Source organism: Pararge aegeria, chromosome 11 (assembly GCF_905163445.1).
Source record: "Pararge aegeria chromosome 11, ilParAegt1.1, whole genome shotgun sequence".
Classification (NCBI taxonomy): domain Eukaryota; kingdom Metazoa; phylum Arthropoda; class Insecta; order Lepidoptera; family Nymphalidae; genus Pararge; species Pararge aegeria.
Genome location: NC_053190.1, coordinates 7,585,268 through 7,607,234, shown reverse-complemented (window position 1 = coordinate 7,607,234; position 21,967 = coordinate 7,585,268). Strand labels below are relative to the sequence as shown.

The following is a 21,967-nucleotide window of genomic DNA, read 5'->3' as shown; positions in this document are numbered from 1 at the left end:
GCGGACGAAGTCGCGAGGGTCCGCTAGTAAAAAATAGAATGATAGTAAATCTTATTTTGTCAAACAAAGAACATTCGTCGAAATACGATAACAATAAAACTAATTTATGAATAATTTAGGTCACTCGCTCTTGTGACCGCCAGATTTTAGTTACCCTGACATTAAAGGCAACTCAGTGTGGTATTGGCAATACTATATAAGCTGTATGAAATAAGCAACAGGCATCATTTGGCAACAGGCAACATTGTGCAATAAACTACTAAGTGGTCCAGGAGATCGGGAATATGAAAAACATTGTGTTATTTGGTTTTGCGCTTATCGTAGCAGCCGTCTATGCAAGAGACGTGCGTCAGAAAAGAGAAGCGGATTTACTAGCAGCTGCTTCCCATCATTGGGAAAAAGGTGGCGGCGAAGCCTACAATGGTGACCATTATGGCGAGAACGGTGAGAAAGGCGAAAAAGGCTACAAGGGATACCACGAATCTGACAAAGGCAGAAAGGGACACTCCCTACACGAAGGGCATAAAGGTCACTACGACGAAAGCGGCGGGCATGAGAAAGGACACCAACATGACGATGGCTACTTTGATGAGCACAACCAAGGCGAGAAGGGCGAAAAAGGACACAGTTTCGAAGAAAAGGGACACTTCCACAAAGGACACTCCACTAAGGGCCACATTGGAGTTCACAAAATAGACGAGTTCAAGAAAGACAAGCACTTCCACGATAAGCACGGTGAGTCAGGTTTCGAAGAAGGTTATGGCGGACACCACCATGAGGGTGGATACAAGGAGGGTGGGGACTTCCACAAGGGGCACTCAGAAGGCGGTTTCCATGAGCACGAATTCGGAAAGAAGGGCGATCACGAAAAAGGGGGTTACCATAACGACCATAAAGGACACCACGAAGAAGCAGGTGAAGACGAGCACTGGAATCACCAAGCTGGCCACGGTGACAAGGGCGGCCAAGAAGAACACAAACACTGGGGCTGGCAAGGACATTAATCGGTGAACGAAATATTTATTTTTGTTATTGTTGATTATTTTGTGATATGTAAATAAAAGTTTGCTATTTCTAAACAGTTATGTTTTTATTGTTGAACCTTTGTATTAATTTTTTTATACTTGCTTTTTATTTATTTTTATTATTATTAACCAACCCATTACATTAGTAGACTTCAAACCCCATTGAGATGCAAAACTCTCAGGCATGCAGGTTTCCTCAACACTTTTGTCTGTATCGTAAATGCAAGTTAGGTACATTCAATTTATTAAAAAGCACATAACTGTTAAAAGTCAGAGGTCAAGGACGGGGATCGAACACAGCTTCCCCAAACGGAAGGCCGAAGTCCTAACCACTAGGATATCATCGCTTCATGTGTAATCTTAATATATATAAATCTCCTGTCACGATGTTTGTCCGCGATGGACTCCTAAACTACTTAACCGATTTTAAATAAAATTGGCTCACCGTGAGCAGTCTGGTCCAACTTAAGAGATAGGATATCTTAGATCTTTAATTATAGTCGCAATTTTATTTTATTGCAAATTATTTGTCACATGTTATATATATATGTATATATATACTACAATACTCACTTAAGGCTAAGCGATACTGAATACTTTAAAAACAAGATCAAACGCAGACGAAGTCGCGGGCAACAGCTAGTATAATCTAAATTATTAAGTAGGTACACATTGAAGCTTCAAATTTTTCGAATATTATAATGTTTCTAATACGCACATGTTGAAGTGTTCCTATGTAATCGTAGGAACACTTCGACATTGGCACGTTAAGTAATAAAAACTCGCTTTTCTATTAAATAAATAACTCGCTTTTCTAAAAATGGGTTTTTAGGTATAGTGCGGTACCAACCATATCGTATTCACTTTGTTTTCATGTATCATTCCGAAAAACTAATATTTCTATTCTTGAATTTTAATATGATAAATTTGTGTAAATACGTGTATTAAATTATACACCACGGACCTGAACATATGAATAGCCGCACCAAACGATCCATACAAAATAATTTTCCATCCATAACATTTTCATTTCTAGTTTAATATTCACACATTTCACATATTCTTGAAAATAATTTTGCAGGCTTTGTGTATTTACAGTTGCACGTTGCGGTAGTTGGCAATTTCCACTAAGAGTAAATAGTAAAACTGGCTTCTACTGCTCTATACTCATATTAAAAACTCTGCGAACATAATGATATGAATATTAAATATTACTTCCCTTCTTGTTTTAAATAGATAATATTAAATTTAAAGTTCGAATATTCAACTCGTAATATAAAGTTAAGTATCTACCTATTCTGATCTTGCGAATTCGTTTATTATCGTTTTCTTTAAGAATTCTCCGTGTAATTTTCGTAGCCTAAATAACTTGTCAGCCCTTTCACTATTTATTTTTTAAGTTCCTCCGTTGCTGACAAAATAACTTAAAATAGTAGTAGGAATGAACATTTTAAAATGGGAAAGGCTAAGTTGAATATGGGAGGCGATCTCCAGAAAATGTTCGAAACAGGACAAACCACGTCTGCAAAAACCATGAAGCACTTTCGAAAAAGTCTTTCCAACAAACAAAGTTCAAGTAGTGTTCGTATATCAATTAACCTGGAAGTGAAAATCTATTATCGTTCATAACTTTTGCAGCCTTGACAATACGTCAACATCAAATTTCCTAACCGTAGCGGCTAACTAGTATAAAATATCATCGCCACCAAGGCAAATTATCATTCAACACTTACTTGTCTGACCAACCATGAGAAGCCTTCTGGTGTTGTGTGGGCTGGTGGCTCTTGTAGCCGCGGTCTCCTCTCGGGAGATCAGCCAAAAGGGTGAAGCTGATCTCGAGGTAGCAGCTTCCCACCACCACGGCCACCACGGTGGACACCACGAGGGTGGTGGTCACGAGCACCATGGTCATCATCATCATGATCATGGTGATCACGACCACAAGGGACACAAGGGACACCACGAGCATCACCACGGAAAACACGGCCACCACCACCATGAAGGGCATAAGGGACATCACGGTGAGCACGGTGGTCACAAGAAGCATCACCACCATGATGAGGGCCACCACCATCACCACGGACACGGGGAGAAGGGCCACCATGGGCACGGACACGACGAGCATGGTCACTGGCACAAGGGCCACGACACAAAGGGCCACCATGGCATCGAACACCACGACGAATTCAAAAAGGACAAGCACTTCCATGATCACCACGGAGAGAAGGGACACCATTCCCACCACGGAGGTCACCATCATGAGGGCGGACACAAGAAGGGCGGTCACTTCCACCACGGACACAAGCATCACGGACACCATGATCATGACCATGGTAAACACGGCCACCATGAGCACGGAGGACACCACCACCACCACAAGGGACACCATGGAGATGACGGCCATCATGAACACCATCATCACCATCATGACCATGGCAAGAAGGGAGGTCACGAACACCACAAGCACTGGGGCCACAAGGGACACTAAGCCAGTACCAAACATCTTGTTAATTGTTGATTTTTTTAATAATTTATGTTTTGTTATGTTTTTTTACCACAAGAAATAAAAGATTTTTAACTAAATGTAATTTTTTTTGTGCGATACCAAAGTGTAAAAAAGTACAATAATGTTGTATCCTAGCTGACAATTAGGTATCAGATTATTTAAGAGTAACTTGTTAAGTACATGTTAAAGCATGCATAAGCTTATTCTATAGCCGTGCTGATAAAGAAAACTTATACCTAACAAATGACAGATTCACAAAAACAAACTTGATGGATTATTTAACAAGTTAGTTATTTGATTGTTAATAGTCGCTTATTATAGTAACTTGCTTATAACTTCGTAAACTACAATTTTATATTGGGCTACAATAAATAACAATATTGTGTGACAATATTAGCTTTACAGCTTAAAATAGTTTTGTATTAAAATAGGTGTATACAGATGTACAGGAATACCAACAGTAAAAGATCTCGAGCAAAGCTAATTGGAAACATTTCCGAAAAATTAATAGTAAGTACCTCTAAACTAATCTAAGTAATTTTATAATCCCAAAAATATTAAGATTGACTCTAGATTAGATTTTTAGTCAAATTCAAAGAACAAGATCAATGACTCGTGATAAAGTTTCATTATTCTGTGTGACCTAGACGATTGACTAAATTTTAGTAACGAAATACAAATTGCATTGATGAACTCGGAAGTAGATCTTTGAAATATATCTGTGTCTACCAATCTACCTATATTAAAATAATTTGCCGTGCCGTGTCTTGCTTTCTGAGTGGGACATCCCAGTTTCAATTCCGCCTAAATCAATTTGGCTTTTCTAAATAAACAGTTGTAGTTTTTAAAAAAAAGCAAAAGCAGCCGAAAAATCTGAATAAAAACTGTGTGTTCTGGATTGCTACTTCAGATTACTTGCAATAAATAGCATTCATTAGGTGGTACCCAGCTACGTACGAAGTTCACCGGGTCAGCTAGTGTTTCATAAAATTAAATGTAATATCTTGTAATATCAAATTTACCGATGTATACATTACAGTTCATCATAAAAGAGCTCTATTATCATGAACTTATTTCCCGGCAACTACAGAACGCGAACGTCCCTCAGAATGAAAAGAGTTATATGGCCGTAGTCGCCATGCTGGCCAAGTGCAGGTGGGACTTCACACGACTTTCAGAACATTATAGAGAATCAGGCATGAAGGTTTACTCACGATGATTTCCTTCACCGTTAAAGCAAGTGATATTTAATTTATTTTAACATGCGTGGCTATAGTTACCGCCCTACGAACAAAGACGTGCTGCCAAGCGATTCGTTCGTTCCGGTACGATGCCTGATAGAAACCGATAGTAATGTTAAAGTTTTAGGGTAGACAGTGCTTTTGCGCATGTACAAGGCGCACGCCACTGGTAGTCCGCTACTAGCTTAGACGGTTTCATCCTATTCCAAAAAGGATTGCAAGGAAAATATGACTTAAAAGAGTTCTACGGTACAAGCCGGGAACTAACTTTATGTCCCCGGAATGGCTAGGCTTTACACACGAACCGGTTAGATATAATCTTCTTCTAATGCCTGCTTTTACTAACGACGAACAATGCCTAAATAGGTAACGCCTAATCTGATCTGCAGATTCCTTCGCATACATCAACCGTTCCCCAAAAGATGTCACCTAAGAGTTTGCAAAATGTTTTTACTATAGACAACGCCTTAATCATCAGGCGTTCGATTTAGGCAATGCCTAGGTTTAGTGAAAACGGCTAAGTCTTGCACTTTTGATAGAGTCTTCGGTTAATTAGTATTACATTAAATAACATTCACTAACCATCAAAGTCATCATTACTATGGAATCAATCACATAACACTCAAACACAGATACATATTACACAATACACCAACCACATCATACCACAATCGCTACAGTATCCATAGGATATAACATAGGATGAAAAAAGGAACGCACACAACTTAAAAAAGCTTATTCCAAAATTAACTTTTATTTAGGAAACCAGATATATAATGTCGGAGGAAAAGGATAGCTTCAAGAAATCTTGGAGTATTATAAAATAAATACAATAAAAAGTCTTCATTCGCACGCAATTTCAAAAAGAGTCCACTGCGTAGGTAAATTTAGAGGTATTCTTATATGACGATTTTATACCTACGTAACTATGTTTTATATTATCATTCATAACTTACAACAAAACAAATTAGAAACTGCACTGCAATACTCTCTGCCAACAATTGATAAAACTTTAAGTTTATTACTGAACCGGTAGGTATATGTATTTTACAATGCAATTCAATTAGAACAGCAACATAGGTATTACAAAAGCGTTCAAGTTACTAAATTAAATTTATCAAAGTCTTGCATACATTTTCAAAGTATTGTTCGATTTTAAAAATCAAAGTAGTTGTTTTTGCATTATTTTAAAAGCGCCGAGTTTCACATATAAGTAGGCTTACACACTCATGAAATGAATCGAATAATCAAAGAACTAAACTGATAAATGGAAGATAATCCGTGTACAATTTTTGATTGCTAACCCCTTAAGTTGTAATAAATAGCGCTTTAGTCTTGAAGATTCGACGTATTGAAGTTTACGACAGGCTACTGTGGGATTTTTTCCAGAAAGCAAGCTACAGATATTATGATACATATCGTCAAGGTTCGTTCAATGGTTTATAATATAAGGCTAGAAGGCACTTTCTCTCATATCTATATCGGTATTTACTATTGAATGAATGAATGAATAAATAATTGTACATATATACAAAAAATTCACAAAATATAAATATAATTGAGCGGTAAGGTAGAAGGTACATTTTGGCGGCCTTATCGCTGTAAAGCTATTACTAATATTAATACTATTCTATAAATAGCCTTTAACAGTGGTGGTCTAAAGGCTATCTCTACTGGAGGGATTACATTAGTAGCAGATAGTAGTAAAGCGGACGCTTCTGTCCATGTTCCGTTATATTCCCTTAACCGCCTCGTACGATACGCACCGAACGAATGGTGGTGACAATTGTATTTTGATGGGAACAAAGACAATTGTATTTAACACTGGGGGGAACAAAGACCCAAGTTTGAGCGGTTACTGCTAAAAAAAAAAGGTTCACCGCTGCACCTCTAATCCAGAACACTCTCCTCACTACTTCCAAGAGCACTGGGATCCTCGGTGCCAACATCGCGAACAATTCCGCACTCACTTGAAAAGTGAAGCAAAACTAGCTTCAATAAAGGTTTGTTGTGCTCAACAGAGCAAAACGTTACTTTGCGCCAACCTCCAGCTCTATAAAGCGCAAGTAAACCTTACGTGGAGTATTGCCAACATCTTTGGGCTGGGGCACCTCTCGATCTTGATCGAACTGTTCGACTTGTTGACAATCCCAAATTGACTTTTAGCTTGGAATCCCTAGGGCACAGAAGAGTTGTTAGCTACCTTTGTGTATTCTATCGACTATATAAGAGGGCGGATAAGAGAATTCCTTAAAGTTCGGCAACGCAACGATGGCTTTTCTGATGCTGGAGATGCTCATGGGCAGCGGTGATCACCCACTTGCACGTTTGCAGGCTATTAGAATTTTAAAAAAATCTGTCGTCATGCCTCGTGACACCACACAGCACTAAACTAATAGTGTGAGTTACTGTTCGTAATGTTTTTGAATCCCGTTGCTAAAAACATCATACATAAATCCATCTTCCATCTAGCTACTAGGCACACGTATAATCAACTTGATAACCCAAATAGTTATCTATACGTTTTATTTTACAAAGAATTGCTCCATAATGAAGGACGGAGAAACTCTCACTCTCACATGAGAAATATTCTCATCAATTTTGGTTTTTGGTGTGTAACCCTAAAAAAGTTCATACCTACGTTTTCATACGTTTAATTAAAATCGGTCCAAGATTGCCGTGGCAACAAATGGATTTCATATTTTTTCACAACTTACTCAATATGGGCTTCACTAGTAGAAAAATATACACTCTGACAAATTTTAAATACAAGATAGCCGACACCACAAAATGATGACTCACAATTTCCTCAATATGGTCATCAAATGAAAGAGCTAAAGAGTTTGACTAATAGAATAATGTACAGTACATTGAAAGTCGGGGTTGTTTTAATTTTTAATTTATATATTATTATAAATAGAAGATGATGAAAATTTTCGCCGCAACCAATTTGCCGGAATTTTTTATGGTAAAGCCAAATGGAATGAAAAGTTGGATGACTTCATTTTATTGTCTTCCTTTGATAACGAAATATAAACTTTATGGAAGTTATTTGATCCTTATAATTAAACACTTCCATTGGTAGCCATAATAAAAATAGGCTTTATATGAATTAATTATAAACTTTGAAACTCTAAACCTAATATAATCCAGTCTAACCAGGCATATGTGGTGTATCATAATAGAGAGTTTATAAAATGTATACAGAAAACTGGGTCAAATTATCTTTCAATTTGTTACAAGCTTTGTAATTCGTATATAAAATTTAAAAAAAACTGCTTGATTGAAATTATACTATTTTTTTCATTATGTATATTTTCGAAGGAGGCATTGTGTAACTATAACCAAAAAAGGTTCCGAGCTCATTGTTCATTGTTACCATAATAAATTAGTTTTTCAATAATTTGTACCTATCGTTTATTAAATATGGTACAAAAGAGAAATATGCGAAATTAGCTTCGAAAGATCACCGACCTCAACAAAGACCAATCTCATTTTTTACATGCAATTTTGTTTAGTTCTCTTAAGCGATTATAACCTTTAAATTAAAATTAGAAATTTTAACGATATTCATCAAATCAATCAATTAATCATTTGACCCTGACAGTATAGTGGATGCAAGCATTGTCAATTGCAATCATTGCTCAATGAAGGTGCAAGTAAATCAATTTACTGTTTATAAAACGAGTTTACAATAATAATTTCCATAGACGAAGTGATTGCAGCAAAGGTAGCACCCAAGATGAAGTTAGTTTTTGTGCTGGGCATTTTTGCCCTCGTCGCTTTAACGAGCGCAAGGGAAATTCGAGAGAAACGTGACGCTGATCTCGAAACTGCGGCTACAGGACATCATCACGAAAAGGGTGGCGGTAAGGAACATCACCACCATCACCACCACCACCACGACGAGAAAGGCCATAAGGAACATAAGGGTCACCACCATCATGAACACGGCCATAAGGGCCACCACGATCACGCCGGACACAAAGGGCATGACGACGACCACGGCGGACACAAGAAGCACCATCACCACGAGGACGGCCACCACCACCACCACCACCACGGCGAGAAAGGTGAGAAAGGACACGGATTCGAAGAAAAGGGCCACTACCACAAAGGTCATTCCACTAAAGGGCATCACGGTGTTCACAAAATAGATGAGTTCAAGAAGGACAAACACTTCCACGATAAGCATGGAGAGTCTGGCCATCACGAAGGCCACGGAGGCCACCACGAAGAACATGGCCACAAGAAGGGAGGCCACTTCCACCACGGCCACAAACATGGCGGCCACCACGAACATCACCATGGCAAGAAGGGACACCACGAGAAGGGTGGGCATCACCACAAACACGAAGGCCACCACGATGAGGGCGGCCACCACGAACATCATCACCACCACAAGGGCCACGGAAAGAAAGATGGCCATGAGGATCACAAACACTGGGGCTTCAAGAAGGGTCATTAAACATTTGTAGTCATTTTTATTTATAAGGATTATTATGTTTGTATTCATTGTTATTTTGTGTGTATATATTATTGTTTGTTAGATAGGCACGTGTAAATATAAAACACTTTTTTGTAACATTTGTTTTTTATTCATTATCATCATTTCTCATACAAAACAATGATATAAGTAGACACCCACCCACCTCCAAGTCGCTTGAAGTGTGTTTCCTATAAAAAACGCGTGTAGCGTCATTTTTGAGATGGACATAAGGTCAAATTTATCCCGAAAACCTGCTGACAAAACTAAGTTTTTAAAAATAGCATATTTGTTACCTACAAATAAAAATACATACTTTTCTTGGTAAAATTTCGTATCTAAAAAGTTTACATCCTGGAGACAGCCATACGATACATTTTATCCCGGGAATTTTAAGAATTTTAAGGGTTACTGCGGAATTTAAGAAAAACCCAAACTAAACGCGGACGAATACGCGGGCAACAGCTATTAGAGCATAAATTAATAAGTACCAAGCATTTATGATTTAGGTATCTCTTTTAACAACAAATGAATACCTAATTAAGTTTTTGTTGCTCGAAACCTTTTATGTAAAACGGTTAAACACACTGAAGGACGTTCAAGAGTTTCACTTTTCACTAAATATTTGGAATCTAAGTTAGGTAGGTATAAAATAATATAATATTTTATCAAAATAATAATATCTTATCGGGCTAAACGGATCTCATTTATGCTCAAATATCAAATATGTTTTCATAAAGTCCTTATTTACATTGCTCTAACAAAAAGCTACACTTAGGTACTTTTTGTATGATTATTATTGATGTAGGCAGGGTAGAGTTTATGAGACGGTTATTGGATTTTTAAACGATTATAATTAACAAGCAGTTTCTGGCGACTTAGTCTACTTTTTTTTATTCAGACACAAACTTTTATCCTATATTCTACATCCTTAAGGTTGTTTTAGGAAATGATTTAAGTAGGATCTTCCAGATGTATTTAACATCCATAAAGAAAAAACATCGGGATCATATAGTCTTTCAACCCCCAATTCACCACATTATGGGTAGATTCCTCTATACGTAGATAGTAGATACCGTATAAAGATTTTTTATACATTTAGTAAAAAGCAGTTTTTTTACATTATAAAAAGATACTTCAATTTTAGTTATGAATATAGAAATAATAAATAAATATACTACGACAATACACACATCGCCATCTAGCCCCAAAGTAAGAGCAGCTTGTGTTATGGGTACTGAGATAGCTGATGAATATTTTTTTATGAATATAATACACATAAATACTTATAATAATTAATAATTATATTTATTAAATATATTTAATTTTTACCAGTTATGGGAATCGAACCCACGACCTTGGACTCAGAAAGCAGGTTCGCTGCCCACTGCGCCATTCGGCCGTCAAAATAATATGGCGGCTTGACGTGCTCTCAGAGATATGTGGGTGGGCCACACAAAATTTAACAAACTCCGGGCTGGGAACATTTAAAAATTGAAAACTATTTCTATTTCAGTATTATTATATATATTCCAATACTATTAAATGTAGAACGCGTCCCCGGGGTAGCGGCGAGTGTTGTGCTTTTAAGTGGGAGGTTCCCTGTTCGATCTCAGACAGGGGCAATTTTCTCTGACCTGGTAAGGTTACCCTGCAAAAAGACGCACTTTCGCATTTATAATATTAGTATTGGACTACGGACTTAACCCCTTCTCATTTTGATAGAAGTAGAGTATATAAATATTAGTTCCTGAAATTGAGTTAAATGTTAAACTGTAAAAATGCCATTAATTCAAAATCAAGAACAAATGACTTGGCTAACCAGACATTGAAGTATAAATTATTTTACATCAACTATTTGAGATCCCACTGCTGGGCACAGTACTCCTCTCTCATAAGGGAGGTCATAAGAGCATAGTCCCACCACGATGCGAGAATAAGAGTAGGTGGGCTTTAACGACTATTATCACAAGATTTTTTGAACCTTTTTTTATATTCGATACTGAAGCCAAAACTGTAATCTTTTTTTTTTATTCGTCTGTTTGTCTGTCTGTATCTTGGCCGCCATAGATTTTTTAAGAGAGTTTATAATTTTTCTGCGAGATTTCCAGAGGGGGCAGCTGGCCTCCACTGCCTTCCCATGGGTACGCCCATGAGCAGTCATCGCAGACAGAGCATCGTTCATAAGGTAATGAACTTAAAAATTAATGTGATCAATGTATTCGGGCCGATACTTCCTAGACCAAAAGCTATACTTAGTTTATTTTAAAGCACTTAAGACGCTTGAATTTATTTATTTATTTATTGTTTTAATTATTGTTATTTTAATCACTAAACTTATAGGTAGTGATTATAATAACAATAATCACTCACTACACTTATAGATTGAACCCACATTTCTATTAGGTTCTTTCTTATACAATTCCTATCCGTACGTATTAATCCTACTTATTTATTTATTCAGTCTTGGAGTGGCTACTAAAAAAAAATGGCAGTAGGTAAACCAAAACATACGAGCCCTTTCTATAGTATTGATCGATTAAAATATTCATGCGTAGGCTCGTAGCGTCTCAGAAACTGGCCGTAAATAAATTACTTTAATCTTTGTTGTACGAGTTTGCTGTTAACTTTTTACCAGGTCTTTATTGATTCTCTACTCTCTAGCTGTCGCCCGCGATTTGGTCTGTGTACAATTTCTAGTTCTCTATGTATAAAAAATATTTGGAACTATTAATCTGACTGCCGACTGACATTTTGAAACTTATAAACAAACTTTGCATTTCTGATCCCCATTTCGCCCTTAAGGGATTGTTTCTTGTATTCCCTTTTATCGAGTGGAAACTAAAAAGCAACTAACAACTTTAATTAAGGTCTAACTTTGAAAAATATAAGACTTATACAATTATCCACTTTCTATTTAACAGTGATGGATAGATTTTCTTTATCTGCCGGATAAAGTCCCGTAATTATCGGATAAGCCTTCCTAAAGATTAATATAAGTACATATTGACCAAAATAATAAAAACACATGGGGTTAGTATGACTTGTATTCGTTGTGTTGTACTGCGTCAATATTTACGTACTGCGTACTATTTTTCTTTATTGTGTTAATAATTGGGTTCATCCTTCATGTTTTTCTACCTGTCCTATTATGTAAAGTATGTCATGTAGGTTTTAAAAATAGAAGAAAACCAAATATGTTGAAATAAATTAAAACATGTAAAATAAAAGAATATCTCTTCTTTAAGAATATTTTTTTTATATCCTCAAAACGATCTAAAAGTAATTGGAAATGTGTGTACACATGTAATAAAAAATTAGTTCATGCTTAAATTCAAAAATTCGAAGAATTGTTTTGGCATCAGATAGCCCGAAAAAGGTTACTGCTAAAAACCACAGTTAACGTGACCCAAACGTTTGTAATTTTCGGGCACTGTAAGTATCTACGTAAACTAGTTGTTTTACAGCGTAAGAGGCAATTTACTTCCAAAATTACAATAAAGTAGTTTAAACTATTACAAATGTTTTGTTAAAATACAAGAGCTCTATGAGTCTCGTACGCGGCAACAAGGTGACGCGTATACACATTTCTAGCGTCTTGTTACTATGTTTAAAAAAAATTATATAATAAAAAATCGTACTTTTGATCATTATGAAGAAAATAACAACATTAAATTATTTTATTTCATGTTGTTATTTGCTGGTGTGGATTCATAAGACACACCAGCAATTAACTGTAACTACATTCATAAAAAAAAAAATTATGTGTTAGAATTACAAAGTCTGTTTAGTGCCATTACAATAATCAATTACAGGTGTATACATCATTATCGTTGTTATCTCCGGTCACAAATCAAAACTTAAATAAGTATTAAACTAAAATCTATCAAAAACAATAATGTAAGTATGAATTTTATCTTGCATGTTGACAGTAGCATTCCCTTTTTTTAACATTCACTATAAATAAACCCTAAAGTCTAGAATGGTAGCGTCCTTAAACTATGTTCGCTATTTATTGCGATAGACTCATATTTTTAAAGTTGAATATGAAAACGTACTAGTGTAAACACTTCGAACGTTAGCGTTGTCTCAGAATTATTAATAAGGTATAAATACATAAGACGGAATACACTGATAAAGCTTTCACACTAATTACTGAGCGAGTTAGGGACTTAGTGACGTGTGACGTCACCACTCTCGGCAGATTTATAGCACCAACGTCACATTAATCCCTCACTCGTTGCCTAAAGCTATTGAGACATTCCACAAATTCGTAATTAGGTAGCATTTCAGAGCGTTTTTGTTTTAACCATGATGCACCGAGATCTAAATGCTTATTGAAAATTGAAGCATTCAAATTAATTACTGTAGAGTGGTAAAGCGACGTATGAAATCATGCTTTGTACGATAATTTCGGTTCCATTTGACGCTAAATTAAATCCTTCACTAATGAGGTATGCCTATATAACATATACAGTTATGATTTAGCTTATTAATTAAATACAGATGCAAGCTAACGATACTGTTTCATTAAATCATTGTATTTTTCGATTTTACTTAATATATTTTATCGTAATGATAGAGAATTAAGAACATACAGAACATGACACACAGACATATATCGAAGTAGCAAAAACCACTCCACTTTAGTAGTGTTTCTCGAACAGGCGGTTATTCCATGTAGCAGTTGATAATTTTACCTCTAATTTTCTAAATGCTCACCATGAATTGAGGAAAATGGCAAAAAATTATGTGCTACCAACATTCCACGAGTGTGAAGTGAGACGTGTGCAAAAATGGCTGAATGAGGGTTTCGTATGGTCTTAATTCTGTGCGTAATGATTACTTTTCAAAGGTTGTCTGCAACAGACTGAAAGCAATAAGACCGTATTTCATACCTACTTATGAAATATAAGCTACTTATTTACTTTGCGACGAATTCATACACAATAAGGTGAATTTATCCATAGATCTTTCTTTATTAGATAAGATATTATTATCGATCCAGTTATCACGATCCAGTTAGGTAGGTCCAATTTCGAGAAGGAGGTGAACCGCCGAATCCAACTCGGATGGGCAGCGTTCGGGAAACTTCGTGCCATCTTTTCGTCAAAAATCCCTCAGTGCCTGAAGACGAAAGTCTTCGAACAGTGCGTGTTGCCAGTGATGACCTATGGCTCTGAAACATGGTCGTTAACTATGGGCCTCATAAGACGGCTTAGAGTCACTCAGCGGGCGATGGAGAGAGCTATGCTCGGAGTATCTCTACGCGATCGAATCAGAAATGTGGAGATTCGTAGAAGAACCAAAGTTACCGACATAGCTCAACGAGTCGCGAAGCTTAAGTGGCAATGGGCCGGGCACATAGTTCGGAGAAAGGATGGACGTTGGGGTCCCAAGGTGCTGGAATGGCAGCCCCGTACTGGTAAGCGCAGCGTTGGTCGACCCCCAACGAGGTGGACAGATGACATTAAGCGCGTCGCAGGTAGCCGTTGGATCCAAGCGGCTCAGAATCGTGGAACTTGGAACTCCCTACAAAAGACCTATGTCCAGCAGTGGACGTCTATCGGTTGATGTGATGATGATGATGATGATTATTATATTATATCCTTCAAAACTCCATGCCTAGGGAATCTGGCATACATTTTCTCTACGGGGAAGGGCAAAAATGTTAATCTTTTCCTATTGTTTTATCCACTCTCCGAGCATGAGCGCACATTGGGTAAAAGGGGTGAACTTCTAGACGTCAGTAGATATAAACAGGGAATATCATTTTTGTCATCTGCATATGCTCCTGCACTAAATAACTTTATGAAAAGAATATTCGGGACGTGCTAACTCTTCTTTCAATAACTTTAAGGTAAAGAATGTTAGAATAGGGATTTGTGTATACATTCAACGAAAATAAACCGTGTTTCTAACTAGCACAGTTTTTTTAGAAATCAGCGAAAACTTTAGAATATCCTCTTTGGTGTTCTCGCATCGGTCTAACCATTCCTTTTCCAAACAACACGTCATGATCCTATTAGAGCGATGGTTTTGCTGTTTTTAACGCATTTTAATTTCTCTCTTTTAGTTCAAATAATTTAACATAGATATCTTAACAGTTTTTTTTATATTACATAATATTAGGGACAAGTCTTTTGCACCTATTAGAAATGTCTATAATAGATAAGTACTGTAAAGTTTCGCACAATAGTTCATATCCGCCATTATTTTGCGATCAAAAGCCAACGGGAGGTTGCCCATAGTCACCACGCTGCTTAAACGGGTTGGTGATCGCAGAAGATGCCAGACGCTGCCTATTTTCCGATATTTTCCCGTAACAGCTGCAAACGGAAAAAAGACTGGTGGTGAAAACTGTATTCCAATTCCTGTCACCACGCGGCTCATGACAAGACTTCTACGATAGTTTTTCGGAATTGTGGTTTTTTTATTATATTCGTTAAACTTGCCAAAAACATCATTGCGTAACATTATTTTAATAGACTCTTTTATTATTACAAGAGCAAAAAATACCAATTGAATAATTAATAGTTTTCGAAGATTGTATTACTGTTAAGACATTGTTGTTTATATCCGTGTCAATTATGATTTGTTCAGCTATTTAAAACGCTAAAAGGTTAACCCGACTACTATTTATTGACCTTGGAGAATCAGATGATAGTGTGAGCATCAATGCCGGCAAGATTGAATCCAGGAGGAAAGATTGCAAACAGCTGGCATAGAAAGTAAAACATTTCATGACTATCCTTGTCTGTGACCACGTCTGCAATCAACATTATCATTGTCAACAACATAATAACGTCCCACTGGGCTGGCTGATACTGAGGTCCTGTATTATAGAAGAGAAGGTTTTAGAGCATGGATCCACCATACTGCTTTCATCATCATCATCTTTCATTCTGCTTGAAAGGTTTACCAAATTATCGACATACAATTCCAAAGTGTTTTCAATTATTCGTCATAAGGTTTATATCTACGTTACTTCAGTATCGGAGCTAAACGTCTACGTTTCGTCATTGTAGAAATAAAAAAATGAAAACTAAATTAAGATACACATGTGTTTGGTTATATATGGTGCAGTTTAGTAAATTAAGCTTAGCTCACTGTGCATCCGCAAAGTAACACCCGCTTCTATCCCACTTATAAATTAATCAAAAATAAGGCCAAAAGAAAAGTAAAAGTAAATAAACAAGAATGTTTATATTATTTAAAGAATATAAAGTTTAGTACACAATAAAATCTAATAAAATAAACTCATAAATTTTTATTTTATCTTGAGCGGCTAAGCTCAAGGAAAACGTTGGCTCAATATTTTCTTATAATCGAGTAACCACCCTAAAATAATGGTATAATTGTTAAAACAAAGTTTTTTTTGTTGTTGAGATTTCTTACTGTTCATAGAGAAGAAGAAGAAGAAGAAGAAACACTTTATTGCACGTATAACATACAGGAAAAGAAACAGTAAGGATACAGTACACAATGTAGACATGCAAAGGCGGCCTTATTGCTGCAAGCAATCTCTTACAGGCAACCTTTGTAGATAGGACTTACAGCAAGAGAACGGGATAGTGCCAAGAGTGTTGATAGATATACATAAATACCAAAATGTAAAGATACAAATACATATATAATTTAAATAAATATACGTAATATATAAATAGAAAATATACATAGTATATATTAATATATAAACATATAGAGTTAGTTCATTTGTAGAGATCAAACGCCTAGGTGTGTATATTTATCGGCCAATAGGCGCAGTTGGTAGCGACCCTGCTTTCTGAGTCTTAGGCTGTTGGTTCGATTAACAAGACTGTGTATTATAAGTATTTATTTATCTATATTAGCGGACCCTCGTGACTTCGTCCGCGTATGAGTCAATTGAGAAGCTAGAATAGATGTGATGCTAACATCATAATCATCGTACTGAGTTAGTAAGTAGTCATTAATTTAGTTGATAAATACATACATCCATACATCCCTCACAAACTTTCGCATTTATACATTTCGTTAGTTACACACTGACCAATTTCCAGAAGCCAGAACAACAGAAATGTTGGTAACAACAAAAGTTCTTGTCCTTTTTCAGGTAAGATACAATATTACCTAAAAAATTATTTTCTTTCCACATATTCAGCCATAAACTTATATATTATTTTATATGCGGAGACGAGCTTAGAAACTGTCTCATGAGGTAATTAGTGAGAATGTCCCGTGGCTTAAATGTCTCACTAGCTTCAGTGAGGATTAACGTCAAATGAGCCATAAATCTACCAAAAGATGTGACGTCACATGTCGCTAAGCCCTCAGTCGATCGTTAATTAGAGCAAAAGTTCCGATCAAAAGATCCGATCTTACCTGTGTCTAAACTGCTCTCGAATTACAAGTAAAATAGTACAAATATATAGGTATCTTAAATTAGCCCAATTCGATCACTGCATCATAATTCTGGCATATTTTATACTGCAGCTATATATATATATCTTCGAATCTCATTGTTAAGTTTCCTCCGGCTCACATCATAATTATTGGGTACCTACTGAAAATAAGTTTTACAGTATTTTTTAGCAGGTACTGCCGCCAAGATATTTAGCTCCGGTACACGCGGTTTCGCTTTGATACCGATTAAAGGTATGGTTTTAAATTAACTGCCATACCCTTACTAATTTGTGATCATAGTTGTTGAAGGGCCATCGACCCGCATTTGAGCAGCGTGGTGGGTAGATGCACCTTATATCCTTTAAAAGAAAATGCTAATTTCTATGTCTGTATCCAGCATGCAAGTTATCTCTATGCAAAATTGATTCATGATAGGTTTAGCTAGTAATCCCTACATAAAGTAATTTTTAAAATCCCGCATGAAGGACCCACAGACGCTTTTTCGAAATAAAACTATGCTATGTCGATCTACAAGCTATCTCTGTGCAAAAATTTCGTGAACATCGATGCCGTGGTTAAGCCAAATATCGTAATAATAGACGAGTACACTTTTGCGTCTCTACATAATATAAGACAAAGTCTCTTGCCGCATCTCTTTATTCGATAACTCCGCCTAAACCACGCAACGGATTATTTGATGCATTTCTCACCAGCGTTACTTTATTTTTCACAGATTTATAGGTAAAATAAAAATAATTATGGTATTTTCATTGTAGAACTAACATTTTTTACCCAGTCGCCAAACCTGTTACGCCTGCGCAAACCCGGGGAGGGTCGCTAGCTTATGATATTAGCATAGACTGTTTGTTCGTTTCTGAATATTTTTAAAGACTGCAAAAAGTGAAATAGTTTTGCAAGTCTCTCAAGGAGCGTCGACTCCAACCGAGCGTATTGCTAAAAAGTTTTCATTAAGAGTTATACAAAAGAAATCGCTAGAACATTCTAAGATCTTTGTAGTTCAGAAATTCTATTTAGTTTCTGAAACCAAAGATTGTATACCTACAATGATTCAGAAACCAAATTTTAACCAATTACTTAATGTTTAAATCAAAATAACAATGCCTCGTTGGTCTTTTAGCTATCACGTCCGAGTAAGATCACGAGTTCCTGGATTTGATTCTATTGGGATGAGGCAATAGATTTCACGACTTATTTTAATCAGTTTTTCTGCAAAGATATTCTCAATACATTTGTATTGGATACAACTGCTGCTGGATCTGAGCCCTAAATTATTCTCTCATATTAGAGAGGGGAAAACCGTTATTTTTATTTATCTTTATTAAGCTGATGGCTCAGCAATAATATTAAGGTACAGATATAAAAAGCAACAGATAAAATATAGGTTTATTATGGGAAGCTATTATAGAAAACTGTGTAGTTCACCGTGACGGGTTAGTATGTGCTCTTTAAAACTTTATCTAATAAAGGACAGTATAATATGCTGTGAGAGAATATTGCTCTAACTATCGTAGATAGGTACAGTATTACCGAAACTGTGTAGTAATAAGTTTACCGAACTGCTTCGATGTAGAGCAATCTCTGTTTAAAGCGGCATTCAATTATTTATGCAAGAATTTCGCCTAAATGCTAGTTTCGCATCTAAATTAGAACACCCAGGTACCTAATGAAATTTGAACCTGCACAGTTACAATTTCTTTGGTGAAATAATACAAATATTTTATATTAATTTTGAAATGTTTCCTTTCGGAAAATTCTACGGGCTATTTACTTGGTTAGTCTAGCAAAGTTGAAAGTGTAGAATGTATTGTTGGCCTAAGTCGGAAATCTGGATGATTTTCCTAATTACCCTTACTATTTATAGCCATGGATTCAAGTTAAAACTCATTTAATCGGAGAGTAAGTAATCTTCGGTTAAACCATGTATTTTAATACCAAACAATTATCTCCTTTTTAGTAATCTGTACTGATTTTATACCAAGAACCAATCGAAGGTACAATATTGACAGCTACTTATAGTTTGAATCCTCTCGCTAAAACTATAAGACTTCGAAAAAAAACATCCGTCACTTCATTTATTATTGCTGCTATTTTCAGGGAACTTTTTAATGAATAAATAATTGAAGAAAGTAAATAAATATGATACAATTAATACAGATGAATAATAAATAACGATTTTAATGATTTAATAATATAAATACCTACTTAGTTAACTAACTACAAATACATGAGATAGCGAGACAGTTTCAACTTTTGGACGCACTTACTATTAGCAATAAATAAATAACACATCAGACTTGCATCAGGTAATATCATTAGCCATGTCATTTTCCACAGATTACAGCCAAACATAGTACGCTTGTACAAATTCTCAATGACCATCTTTATACACATGTTTCTTGTGATGTTCAATTCCTGCTTTATTGGCGTGGTCGTGATGATGATGATGATGTTCATCATGACCAGCTGCTTTACTATGGCCTTTATGCGCATGATGGTGACCTCCTTTCTCGTGATGACCTTTTTCGCCATGTTCATGTTCGTGATGCCCACCGTCAAGATGTCCTTTCTTAAAGTGACCACCCTCCTCATGGCCATGTTCTTCATGGAAACCACCGTGCTGCTCCTCGTGGGCAGAATCACCATCTTCATGGAAGAAATGTTTGTCTTTCTTAAATTCATCAAGTTTATGTACTTCGTGATGCCCTTTAGTAGAATGTCCTTTATTGTAGTGTCCCTTCTCTTCGTACTTGTGGCCTTTTTCGCCCTTATCGCCCCTATGATGCTCATTATAATGACCGTCAGAATGATGATGCTCTTTTTTATGCGCTCCGTGATCATTATACTCGCCTTTATGTTGCTCCCTGTCGTGATGACCCTTTTTTCCTTCTTCTTCATGATGATGGCCTATATATGCCTTACGACCCTTTTCTTCGTGTTCATCTAAATGACCTGCATTATGATCTTTGCCCCCACCCCGTTTATATTCGGTATTGTGGTTTGGTTCTTTCTTATGTTCTGAAGCGGCATCTTGTTGATCGATTAATTTTTCATTTTTTTCCTCCACCGGTGTATCTACCAGTGCTTCCACTGGCTCGTCTACGGGATTCACATTTTTTTTGGGAAGCCGCCTTGCATTTGTTGCTATTATGAATGCAACTAAAACTAATACTAACACTAGCCTCATGCTTCTTCGTTATTACGAAGGCCTTATGCAGTGAACTTATTGTTTAAAATTGGCGTCATTTTTGATGGCGCAGCAGTTTTATATAAGGAGTTGTGTAAGCCTTGTCAAGTGACGCGTCGCGAGACAATCTCGGCGGTTTGTTATTGCAAGAACACCCAACTGTTCCTAGACTGTAAATAGTTTTAAAGCTGCATTACTATATAATACGCAACTGCGACTTAGTTAAGTAATTCACTTAGTAAAGGTTTTTAAAGCCTCCATAATCATGTTACGATGGCTGTGAACGCGAAATTGGTAGTAATTTTCACGCTCATCTCGTTACGTCGTGCACTCATCTTTCTTGTTTCACGGCTTCTAACAAAATTTAATTTCCACCGCGTTCTTCTTTGCTGAAGTAATTAAAATTTGTACCTAATTTATTGCATAAAGTACATTCCGTATTTAGTAGATTATAGATCGAATTTTAATAAACTACGGATTTGACATTTATTCTAACAACTTCTTCTTCTACTTGGAAAAATCTTTTCTTTTTGGTAGAATCTGCTTTCCGAACTGGTGGTAAACTGATTACAAGTAGACAGACGTGACGATTATAATGTGCTTATAAAGTAAGCCTATTTGAAATAAATAAATATTGAATTTAGTTTTTTATTTTATTTTGGCAATAGGGCAAGTCCCAGTAGTACGTCGACCGTTGTCAATCTATTGTAATCGCCACTATCTGTCTCTATATATATCTATAGTTCCCAACTTACACTGGTTTCAACAACTTTAGTTCGGTTTAAATATCCTGCTTACTACCACTTTACTTACTAAAATAGTAATTTCAAAAAAGAATGTACCTATTCGTAAAATATGTAGCAATGCTGGTCGAATGCTGCGGATACAGTATAAAATAGTTTATTATTTCATACTGTATCCGCATTGTATCTCAGGCATAGATACTACAGTAGCTGAGAATGTTAAAAAAGTTTAGTTAACTTTGTGGGCACGTTCACCTTTGCTGAATTGACAAAACATTTCAGCCGTAAGCAAGTAAAACAAATCATTACCCGTCGATTCTCAAATTTGAGTTTCATAAAAAAAATTTCAAGGTGCTTTAAAAAAAAAACATACTAA

The 21,967-nt window shown here is 36.2% G+C and overlaps 4 protein-coding genes across 4 annotated transcripts; 3 read left to right on the top strand and 1 right to left on the bottom strand.

The window, feature by feature from the left end:
* The first annotated feature begins 269 nt into the window (after positions 1 to 269).
* LOC120627614 (repetin-like) lies at positions 270 to 1,004 on the top strand. Its single transcript, XM_039895627.1, has one exon. It carries the CDS (start codon positions 285 to 287, stop codon positions 1,002 to 1,004), a length of 720 nt encoding a protein of 239 aa, XP_039751561.1. The 5' UTR covers positions 270 to 284.
* Positions 1,005 to 2,772: 1,768 nt separating this feature from the next.
* LOC120627685 (histidine-rich glycoprotein-like) lies at positions 2,773 to 3,513 on the top strand. The gene has a single exon (XM_039895709.1). The coding sequence runs from the start codon at positions 2,773 to 2,775 to the stop codon at positions 3,511 to 3,513; it is 741 nt and encodes a 246-aa protein (XP_039751643.1).
* Positions 3,514 to 8,514: 5,001 nt separating this feature from the next.
* Positions 8,515 to 9,240, top strand: LOC120627644 (histidine-rich glycoprotein-like). Its single transcript, XM_039895658.1, has one exon. It carries the CDS (start codon positions 8,515 to 8,517, stop codon positions 9,238 to 9,240), a length of 726 nt encoding a protein of 241 aa, XP_039751592.1.
* A 10,672-nt stretch (positions 9,241 to 19,912) lies between these two features.
* On the bottom strand, positions 19,913 to 20,848 carry LOC120627689 (histidine-rich glycoprotein-like). The gene has a single exon (XM_039895713.1). It carries the CDS (start codon positions 20,846 to 20,848, stop codon positions 20,033 to 20,035), a length of 816 nt encoding a protein of 271 aa, XP_039751647.1. The 3' UTR covers positions 19,913 to 20,032.
* Positions 20,849 to 21,967: the final 1,119 nt, after the last annotated feature.